Below are 12,011 nucleotides of genomic sequence, written 5' to 3' on the forward strand. Positions count from 1 at the left end.
ATGACCGCTAATTAAGCTGATGGCCTAGTGAGTAGCTGCCTATACTGAAGCCCATTTTTTCATCTGGAAAAAGACCACAACTGTCTGCGCCAAACATTGTGGTTGGTGAATGGTGTTGATGACGTCATTTCCGCGAATGCCCGCTCATTTTCACAGGCCGCTCTCCTCCTCATCCCACCTCTCTCCTCATGATCATTTATACCTACACACACTGAAATGGGGCATCCTGTCTGTAATTCTGCATCAAGGCTGAATTTCAGAAAGAGACTTCAGATACAGTATAATGGGACAACTAAAATTTCATGTCCCGGGACCTTTAAAAATACAGTGGCGTTGTCTTATTTAATGAGTTTACACAGGAGGCAAGGCTCTGAACATGGCTGCCGTAGTAAAACGACATACACACAAACAAAATGGTCATTAACAGCATGAACGGGGAACATTTAGACCATGCTCCAAACAGCCATGTGATATCCAGTTCCCAGGATGTGGAGAAGACCGAACTTCGCACCACTCTCTCTCTCTCTCTCTCTCTCTTCTCCTTACTGGTCCCATCATGCGGTTCCAGAGGTGGGACGAGGGCTGAACAGCTTGCTCCACACATGGCCGCTCACGCTCACAGCTCATCCCTGCGCACGTCTTTCAGCCGGCTGAGGAAACCAATTACACACTTTACGTGCCGCTCGGTCCCCCGTGGCGCAGATCCACAGCACGGCCCCCAGCTCGATGGTGCTTCTGGTGCACCACTCAACAATCACACGCATCATGAGAACACGCCGGCCTTAATAATTCTGCTTAATGAGATTTGCGAAGGGGAAAAAATTATTACTCCTGTATTTAACTCCCATAATCCTGCTCTTGATTAATGGCTGTGCAACATAGGCAGAATTTGAGAAGAACCAGGACATTGACCAGGAGGACAGAGCTGCTTAGCTTACCTTGAATTCTGAGAGCCATTCTTCCACCACACCTCGCTCAGCACTCAGCATCTTCTACAGAGAGAGATACAGACATTACAACACATTTCTCTGCATAACTTATTGCTATTAGCTTATTTAGTTCTAGAATAATTTCATGACTTGGATGATCTTCATCACAACATAGTTGAGTGCAATTTCTATTTTATTATTTGTGCTGCCAGCAGAGCATAAGTAGAGGCCAGCGATGCAGCTGACGCAGCGGGACGGGAATGAAGTGAGCCAAGCAAGGGAGGAAGTGGCCTCTCTCTTTCACAAGGGTAGACAGAAGTGCTAATAATGCAGCACGGTAAAGACTGCTTCTGCTGTTCGTCTGAATAAAACAGTACGAGATGGGTTAATAGACTTGTTTAGGTGTGCTATGAACTTCACTAGACCGTTCCTTTCATATTAACCAGCCCTATTTTGATATGCTTATAACTAAAGGTGGCAACAACGACAAAGGCTACTTGAGGGAACACAGCTACACCTATCAATATGTGTGTCGTGTTATGTTAAAGGCATATTCAATACTTGACATGGCATTAGAATATATATAGAATATACTTTGGTCAGTATTTTCTGTTCCCTATACCATCTACAAACTCGCCAAGTGATATACTGCTGATGGTTACACAGTGAAGCTTACATATATCTCCAGCCTTTCGAGGAACAAAACAAAAACCTGCACCAGGGCTTCAAGATCTAATGCGGTTGGACAGGCGTGATAAGAAACGCCACTTTCTAGGGTTTCCTCGGTCAACATGGGTTTCAGTTGACAGTATTAGCCTCGGGATTATTCTCAACTGAACCGGATCAGTTTAAGAGCACCAGTCAGATTCAGGATGAAAACAACCTCAGCTGAAGAACATAGCTGGTATTTGGAAAAAAAAAAAAAAAAAAAAAAAAAAAAAAAAAAAGACTAGTAGCCCCTCTTTGCTTGAAGTGTTTGTTCTTGCATTGGAAAAATGAGGATACCAGAGAACTTTGTCATTTACATTTACATTTACAGCATTTATCAGACGCCCTTATCCAGAGCGACTTACAATCAGTAGTTACAGGGACAGTCTCCCTGGAGCAACTTAGGGTTAAGTGTCTTGCTCAGGGACACAATGGTAGTAAAGGGGATTCGAACCCGGGTCTTCTGGTTCATAGGCGAGTGTGTTACCCACTGGGCTACTACCACTTTGTATACCAATTACTTTCCAAAAAGCACTCGCCGGTCTTCCACGCTCAGCTGCATGCCCTTGAACGCTCTCTCAACCCCACTGAGGGGCTTTCATCAGGCAGGGATCTTCGATCGATCCCACAACATCTACCACAAATGTGCTCCGCTGCCGGAGCACATCTCCTGTCTCCTGTTTTGCTACATTTTTACACATTTACATTTATCAGCCAGCGTTCGAAATTTAGGGAGACGCTACATTTCAATTTCACAGTTTGCCGGGCAAAATCTTCAAAACGTATTTAGATTCAGATTAGTGTCAATCGGTGTTTTGGAAACCCCCCCCAGTCTCATTTTAATGAGCCTGACCTTACTTGAGTAGAGTAGACGAAGGAATGCTTGGTTGCTTCGTTCATCAGGACGAAGGAACCAGGCGAATTATACAGCGAGGTGACATCTGCTGAAGTCCAGACTCACCTCGCCCTGCCAGATCTCAGATCTTCTCCGTGGGAAGCAGCCGCGCCGCCATGCCTTCACACATCTGCTGATCTCCCAGACTCACCTGCACAACGCAAACACAAGCTCATCAGGGCCGAACATAAAAGAACCAACACTGTGCGGGTGGCACCAGCACGGACACGACGCGGTCTTGGCTGCAGGCCGAGAAGAACCTGGAGGAGAAGGACGTAACGTTTCCTAATGGCACCTTATATGAGAAGCTTCATGGACGATTCAGACCTCAGTCAGCAAGGCATCACATGATGGTCTTAATACCATTAGATATCAGCTCTTCTGGAACTCAGCCATTTTGTTTTCACCCCAGTTAGCCCCGCACATGAAGTAAAAACAACATTTGGAGTAGGTGGCTGGGGTGGGCTGAAAAATCCATACACCCACAGGAGGAACTTGACAAGCCACGTCTTGTGCTGCTTCCATTTGACAGCAAGCGGACACCTACATACAGCGAGTGCATTAATTTCTAGTCCATTTTTCTGCCATTTAGCAGTGAAAGGCTCAGGATTTTGCCATAATATCTGCGGAATTTGGCGGCACTTAAAAGCGGAGGCTTGTCAAGGGCTCTTTCCAGCCGAGGCTTAAAGCGGGAATGTTCATGTTTTTTTTATATATAGACTGCAAACTCATCCTACATGACTCAGACAGCGGAGCCTTGGGGGCCCGTCTTTCTTTTTATAACCACGTTCAAATTTATACTTTGTCATAAAAAGAACCATGAAAGTCATGATTTCAGTAGGGTGAGCAAAACAGCAAAACAAAACAGAGACTTAACATTCCCTGGCATCTGAATGAAGGACTAATTCCACCCGATATCTTTTTTACAAGGATCTTTGCATGGAGGATCCTGACATATCTGACTTTGCCAGGACATTAAATATGGACTGCATTACTATACCACAAACCTGCATTACCCACCACAAACCGACAGATCCATGCAATAGGCCGGTGTTTCGAAAATCTCTTCCATGACACAGTAGCAGTTAGGATGAGGGATCTCTTATAGGCATATATATATGGACCATTACTTGCCCAATTGCTGGAAATGATTCTGAAGTCAGTTCTACATATATGAAATCATGAGAAACACACAGTTTCTATGGAGGAGTTACCTTGCAGAAAGCATGAACATTGCTGCCTAAGCTAAATGGCTGGATCGGCCCTCTTTACTCTCAAGTATTAACACACACCAAAACCTGCACAGGAATTCCCAGGGCAACCGCAACTCTGCTGAGGTCATTTCCTGCAGGCCATCAACAAGGCTTCCGAGGAATAAAGCGAGATAAGGGCGGAATCGGGAACGTCGCAGAGCCAGCGGTGAAAGCGCAGGCCTGAAATAACCAGGCCCGAGTAACACCATCCCTCAGATCTGCCGCCAGCCTCTGCGGAGAGCCGCTTTTTAATCTTCCTCTGGTCTCGGAGCAGAGCAGGAAACCGGCGGCCAGGGGTGCAGCAGAATTGTTGATGACCGAGATGACTTTTCCACCGGCTCGGCTTCTTATCAGGGAAAGGACAAGTATGGAAAAAAAGCGATGGGCGATCGGTCGGTACCGATCGGTCACAACATTATGACAGCTGAAGCGAACAGTGATTATCTGGTTGTAATGGCAGTGGGTGCGATACATCAAGCAGCGTGAAGTCAACGTGCTGGAAGCAGAGGCTGGTGACAGGACTAGATGGACCGACAAGGGCCAAGTTGTGATGCTAGTTGGCTGGACGGGAATAAATGGAGCTCATATGATATATTCTTGGCCTGCATTGATTTATGGTCTGTGTTGTCTGGTAGTTAGAGAGCAACGCTGGCTAATGAATGTTATTGGCTTCGCAGGGTTTTCACTTCGTATAGAAAAAGAACACAGGCAGCTGTCCTTTTAATATTCCTTTGGAATTAAAAAAAAAAAAAAAAAACAATTACCAAAATGACAAGCATTGTGTGGGCCTACATTGTTCTCCCATTGTTGACTATTTGCAGCTTTGGCTAACGAAGCAAGCAGAACAATAAGCGTTCTTCCCCTGCAAAGCCACGCACCCTTGCGTCCTGTTTACTTCGCTCGGGTTATTGGGGCGCAGGGTTCCACCGGCCTCAGCAGAGTGCGAGGGGACGCTGGCACGGGCCGAAAAAAAATCACTCCGCAGTCACGGGCAGTGTGACTCCATAATTACCCAATAGTAGCAGTGTCCCACATGAGCACTGTTTACAGACCGTCTGGACGAGGAGGGTGTTCGGGGGGCGGGCGGGTGGCACAAAGAAGCCCTTTCTCGCCGCTTAGCGCCATGTGTTGGCTGTAGTGTGCTCCTGAGAGCAAATTCGAGTCCGGAATGAACTGGGAGAAGGGAAAAGGAAATCCAAGGCAGAACAGAAAGTTTCTTGTACCATTGGATATTATAAATTTAATTGATGCAAGAATCTATTTATTTCTGGAATAATAATTTCAGATGTTGGCTGAAGTTATCCAGTAAAGGTATAGCAATTCTGATTAGTTTTTAAGCACCGTATATTTACAGCCTATTGCTAAATAGTCAAAGAAATATGCTGCTTGGAACCTACGCAGCCCTGAAATATATTTATTTAGTCTTCCTCTTTAAAAAAAAAAAAGAATAAGATTATTCTATAAAAGTACATTTGACAGCTCCTCAGATATAAGTTTGCAATCATTTACTAATGCAGATTGCGGGAACATCTCTCTGGCTTTTCATTAAACTGGACGTCCGCTGTTTCCTTCACTCCGATCGATCATGTCATCTGCGCCACTGAAATCTTTCCCATACCCACGGCCATTCCACTTAATTGCACGTGTGTGTGTGTGTGTGTGTGTGTGTCTGGAACAGCAACACTCTACTGTGCATCAGGCCATATCGACCCACGCACTGTCTGTTCCACCCACTCTACTCACCAGAAAACACAGTCGCATCCAAAACATTCACACGAGTTGTGCTACCTTCAACAGAAGCAACATTAGTTCTACATCAGCCTACTGGTCCAATTCAGCCATATTACTAACGTGTTTAATAAAGTCAACGTTTACGTAATACCCATATTAATTTACCTCCAACAAGAATGCGGGGATTGGGGGTTATACATCAATCCCAATCTGGCCCTTATCTACACGCCCCTTATCTGGGCACATATGACAGGCCAAATCCTGAAGATTTACAACATGCAGACACCATCCCATTGCCTACATTGAGAGTTATACTTCCACACAGCCAACACTTTCGATATTATCTTGTAGATGTGCCGGCGAGCTGGATTTGAAGTGAAGTGATTGTCACACGGTGCACATAGTGAAATTTGTCCTCTGCATTTGTCACCTGAGTGAGCAGTGGGCAGCCATGACAGGCACCCGGGGAGCAGGGTGTGGGGACGGTGCTTTGCTCAGTGGCACCTTGGCGGATCGGGATTCGAACCAGCAACCTTCTGATTACGGGGCCGCTTCCTTAACCGCTAGGCCACCACTGCCCCACAATTTGGGCTTGCCCACTGCTTTTATGATGGCCTTTACCTCTGCAGTTCTGCAAATCCAACCTTGTGCTCTTATCTTTGTGTGGACTGCATGATTCATTATGGCTGTTGGCCGTGCCAGACTGGCAGACTGGAGAGAATTACTGGGGTGGGAACCGCCGTCGGTTTGGGCAGTTGCCCTGCAGCAGAGCACAAGCTGCATTTCTTTGGTCAAAAAGCTTGAGCTATCCATGACAGACTAAAACGTCCAGAAAACAGAACCCAAGCAAGCAAAAAACGCTAAAATACAAGCACTTACAGAAAATATTATTTTTAATAATAAAAAAACTCTTTATTACAATCTTATGTAATGTAATAGAGAAATGCTGTGCCAAAAGTTACAGAACACAATTCAGCAAATGTATCGCTTTTTTTGCCATCTGGCCGGAGTCTCAGGACAATACACACATGCACAGCACATTTTAGAAACAGGTTTTGCCCCAGTGTTGTAAGACTATTCAACACAGAAGACTAGTAATATCAGCTTTTCTTTCTCTTTTCTAAGCCATAAAAAAATCTGGTATTGTTGCACCAGTACGCTACTAGTAGTATGGCTAGTGGGTCCTGTAAGATGTCCTATATGTCTGAGGAGGTGGTCCTCAAGTAAGTAATTTCATTGTGCTTGGTACATTGTACATATGACAGTAAACTACTTGCACTATTATATTGATATCACAGAACAGAAAACCAAGCTTCCTAACAAAAACTGGCATTTCTAGTGAGAGAATTGGTCATCCCTTGGGTGTTACAGCATGAAAGAAGAGGGACCAGAACCCTGCATCTGCAGAAAACAATAACTCACACGGTTCAAAAAGACGTGAACTGGGAATTTTGGGAACACAGCCATTAGGTTCCGTATCCCAGTGTTCAGGTCTATGTTTAAACACATTCTTTTGTCATCCACAAAAGCCTCTTAAAAACCTTTAAAGCACTTGAATCGCGCAACCAGCTGTCTGGGTTGGTACAAAGTGCACAGCGAGGCAGCGGTGCCGGTAACGCAACGGACGCAAGCCTCGACCTGAGCCAGCGATACTGGGAGGGACCCAATGCACAACCAGCGGCACGCTGCTTTACGGAACAAACGGATGCTTACATACAGTAGTCTACACACAGGTTGTGGCACTTTCTTCAGTAACATTCAAGGCAGTGTGTGTGTGTGTGTGTGTGTGTGTGTGTATGTATGTATGTATGTATATATATAAAAGAATTGTTTTACAATGGGGGGGGGGGGGGGGTTATTCTCATGCTACTTGATGGTTAGCATTTGTATATGTGGATAGACAGACAGATATGTGCAGCACAATACACAGATGTCTAAATTCTAGGACTTGAAGGGTTTTACATTTTTTTCTTTACATGCTTTTGCATTACCATCAAAAACTACCTAATTTCAGCCCTGCCTCAGGCCTGACAGAATGAATCTGTCATCATTTAAAAAGAGCTAATGCTCTCGTTTAAAAGTGCAAGGCTTTTAACAATGACGAGGGAAATCTCTCAAGGTCAGCGCTGCCATGTGCACCATGAATTATTGAACCTTTGTGAGGACAACAGGATTTTTTTGGGGGGGTGAAACCGCATCTGCCCCACACTCTCCCTCTAGATTTCAATCTGCTCATTAAAAGGCAAAAAAAAAAAAAAAGATATAAAGATAAAGGCCAGACACACACGCCGAATTGGACCCTGCACGGAAAAACAAATTATGATCTGAATCACCACCGACTTCGCTGATTTTGTGCGAGTCTACCACTGGAACCCAATCCTTGGTTTCTGCCTGAATCCGGGGCTCGTATACGTTTCCACAGTGCAGCAGGCAGCGCGAGCTCAGAGTACTACCGGCCGGTTTGATTTCAGTCCCCTGCCAGAGCGGCCTTCTCTCACCCAGGGAAATGAGGCATGCTCAGATCCACGCTAAAATTAGCACTGCTGCTGCAGGGCCGGGGCGTGTTGGGACAGGGGTTATTGCACCCACACTCTCCCCATTTATAAAAAATAATAATAGTATCATTTATAATGTCTTAATGTACTGTACTGTAATGTTATAAAGGTTATTATTATTATTACTGGGAGTGGACAGTGTTAGAAGTGTTTTTTTTTTTTTTTTTGAGTCCGTAAATTGTTCGTACAAACCCCCAAAATCCATCTGCTTTGTGAGGCCTTCACATTTGCATTTAAGGCATTTAGCTGTTCTGAAGCCAGACTGGTTAGGATCCAGGAGGTTGTTCTGTGATAGATGAAGTGATAGCTATCATGGACAAATCCTGTGGATTACCCATCCAAAATTATTCAAATACATCAAATGGATCCTTACAAATACAACTCAGAACATTACATTTTAGGTTTGGGACCCGTGACCAGTCTGGTAAATTCACAAGATTAAGTAATGTTCATGGAGCATTATTTTGGAAAAGTCGTGGCTATGAAAGGATCACTGGTGCCCTCCTGCCCTCCATCCAGGACTTGTACCTCTCCAGATCCAGGAAAAGGGCAGGGAAAATCATCTCAGACCCCTCACACCCTGGTCACTGGCTCTTTGACCTGCTGCCCTCTGGCAGACGTTATAGAAGCCTGCAGACCAGGACCAGCCGACACAGGAACAGTTTCTTCCCCCTCGCCATCTCCCTCCTAGACAGCTGATACTGTAAATCACCTCCATCATTGCACAATGCACTTTATGTACACTTGTATATAGGATTTAGTTTTTTTGCCTATTTATTTAATAAAAAGTAGATGTAGTTATTTATAACTCACAAACAAATCCACAACTTGTACAATAACACTTATCACATCCTTGCACATTGTTGTTTTTTCCTACACTGTACTTGAGAGACACCATCTACCGAAATCAAATTCCTTGTATGTGCTTGCACTTACTTGGCCAATAAATACGATTCTGATTCTGATTGACTGTGGGAGCGGCTACTCCAGTTATTACGACAATAGAGTCACTCAGTTGAGCCAATAAAATTGTTAGTTTACCACAGCAGAGAGAAAGAGAGTTAAGAGACAACACGGCTTTCTCCAAAAGTCGGAAAGTAGATTATGAAAACCGTTGTTTGAACGGACGGCGAAACATAATGGACGGCGAGCAGTTCAAAAACAGTGTGAAGCGCCACTACGAAACAACGCACAGCTCTTCCCCTGAACTCGAAAAAAACTCTAAGCCGAGTATGACAGATCAAGCCAACTCATCACACATACATTTACAGCGCAGCAACGTGCAAACTATTGTTCCTTAAACAGTGCGTGGATTTTGGGGCAACATAAAAAAATAAAATAAAATAAATTTAGTGATGGGACAGTTGAGAAGGAGTGCTTAAACACCTTTGCTGAAGTTTGTATTTATTTTATACTGAGGTTTCTGTTTTCTTTCATCTGATATAAAGGCCTTGCATTTGTTTGCTATAAGGGGAAGGCTACAAGACTCAAGATATGCAACGTTTCGGAACTTCTACTTGGACAAAATTTAATAACTGGACCTCAGTTACTTTTAATTGAATTCCCCACGTTACCCCACCATGCCCAACTGTCACCACAGACTGACTAACCAGTCTGCTCCAGCACACTCTGCCCCAGTATCATGAGCCAGGAAAGCCAAGAGCAGATGATCCGGATCACAGGACGAGCCCCTCCTGAGGATTAAATGCGATTTACCATCAGATTCCCCCTGACAGATCAGAGACGTATCCACACGTCGAGTGGCCATTTCTACAGGACTCTGATGAAATGGAGCATGCTAGCATCCTGTTCATGCTGTGGCATTGGCCAGATTATCCGGGAGGAAAAAAGCTTTTTATCTTTTTAGACGGGATGCCAATATAGCAGAAAATTGGGCATTATCACTGTAATTCACACAACGACGAATCCTGCACACACGCAATATAATGCAAATCTCTGATTAAGTCCCAGCTGATCTGATTGGTTTGATATTGGGAGTGGTGGTCTTAAAATGACTGTAGCATAGATTGAGATTGTGAAGTCTGAAGATTGTTTGACGGGCAAAGAAAACGGAAGGAGGACGCAGGACCTTGGATATTTCGTATCGACAGGATGGGGTTTAGACCATGTAGAATGAGGAAGTAGTGCGTGAGTGCTCCTCCCATTTTAAAGTTTTGCATGTAAAAACATCACTTAAGTTGATCCACTAGGTGACAGAAACAATTAGACTCCAACAAAAAGGGCAACAACAAAAATCGTATCCTGAACCCATACTTGACGTTACATTATCAAATTACTCTATCAGTCGAATGATTATTGATATGGTCTGATCTTTCCACCCCACCCCACCCCCTCCCAAACAGATAAATAGGTGTAAACGAACAGACAAACCCTAACCTCTGAACTTGAACTCGGCGGCTCAGCAGAGCACCGTGTTTCAGGATGTGTCATTTCCTTTTCCTGCTGTGTCAAATGCAGGCCCTGGAAGAGCCGAGCCAGCATCACATGAAAGAAAGTGGACTCGAGTTTCAGAGCGACCGACAGACGCATGGAGCAAACACCGCCTGTCATGGGGAAGTCAGAAGACCATTTTTTTAAGCAATATACATTTACATTTGGCAGATGCCCTTATCCAGAGCAACTTACAACTTCCACGTTTCCATCAATTCTTGTTCACTAGGACCCCAACTATGAATACAATCTTTTTATTCACTCTGTTTTAGATTCTATACACAAGTAAGACAATAAGAAGGTTACAAATTCATCTAAATATTCTCTAAAGAGGAAGGTCTTGAGCTGCTGTTTGAATACTCAGTGACTGAGCTGTTCTGACCTCAAGGGGAAGTTCATTCCACCACCGAGGGGCCAAGACAGAGAAGAGTCTAGATGAATGCCTTCCTAGTACCCTCAGAGATGGAGGGACCAGGCGAACAGTCCTGGAGGCTCAAAGTATACGAAGAGAAGTGCGAGGTGTAATAAGGGCTGTGAGGTAGGATGGTGCTTCTCCATGTTTGGCTTTGTAGGCCAGCATCAGTATTTTGAATCTGATGCATGCAGCTACTGCGAGAAATTGGAGGGAACGTAGCATAAGGCTTACAACTTAGCAACGAGTTATAGAGTCCAAAAATGCAACATTATTCATACGCTGCATCAAGAAGAATAGCAAGCAATGGTGGAGGGTGAAAAAACCCATTCACAGCCACCAAACCCGAGCCAGCAGGAGGGCGCATGTCCCTAATACCACACACCGTGCATCAGTTCAATATTACTGATCATGTCCAGGTCAATAATGCCTCTCACAGCCAACGAGAACCGAAGAGAGAGAAACGCTGATTGTGCGGTCTAACCCAGGCAGTCTACAACACGACAAGAATGGTCAATTTGAGATACAAAGACCTTGTGCTGCCTTCCAATTAAATACTCGAAATAATCGTATATATTTACATTTTACTATGCAAACTGTCATTAATATGCAATCATGTCAAATCCACGACCAACACTATTAATCACCATTGGTTTGTACCACCAGATGAAACATTTTTTCTGTGAATGGGGTATGTTGTATAACTGCATATAACTGCATAACTGCACTATGTGACGATCGTTGCATTGCATTAACTGCACCAAGAAGATCATAACGAAAATGTATCTGAATTCCAAGTATGCGTAGAAATGGCTTTGTCAGTAGCGACCAGCTTCAGAAAGATTTTGACCTCGGGATGACAGAAGGATTAAAGGTTAACTACAACTGCGGACAAGCGTCTGCGGCGTCACCACGCCTGCAGGGTGGAGCGCTGAAACCAGGAATAAAGTCCAACTCTAACCAAACAAAGCAAGTCACATGCATATTGATCAGCGTGATCCATGCTCAGGTAGTATCTGAAGCAACTTATGCTAACAGAGCCTAAAAAAATCAATCAATCAAAGCTTCAAGAGACGT

At 44.3% G+C, this 12,011-nt stretch overlaps 1 protein-coding gene across 3 annotated transcripts in view; it reads right to left on the reverse strand.

The window, feature by feature from the left end:
• Positions 1–12,011, reverse strand: part of LOC114797328 (protein FAM126B-like) — a 29,630-nt gene that overhangs the window by 14,004 nt on the left and 3,615 nt on the right. For 2 of the 3 annotated variants that reach the window (XM_028992171.1, XM_028992169.1), the window contains exons 2-3: positions 2,599–2,683; positions 939–992 (exon numbers count right to left, since the gene is read on the reverse strand). In XM_028992171.1, the coding sequence (XP_028848004.1) occupies positions 939–989 (51 nt within the window). In that variant the 5' untranslated portion in view covers positions 990–992; positions 2,599–2,683. The remainder of the gene's footprint in view (positions 1–938; positions 993–2,598; positions 2,684–12,011) is intronic. The other variant, XM_028992170.1, reaches the window with a different exon arrangement.

This window comes from Denticeps clupeoides, chromosome 9 (genome assembly GCF_900700375.1).
Source record: "Denticeps clupeoides chromosome 9, fDenClu1.1, whole genome shotgun sequence".
NCBI lineage: Eukaryota > Metazoa > Chordata > Actinopteri > Clupeiformes > Denticipitidae > Denticeps > Denticeps clupeoides.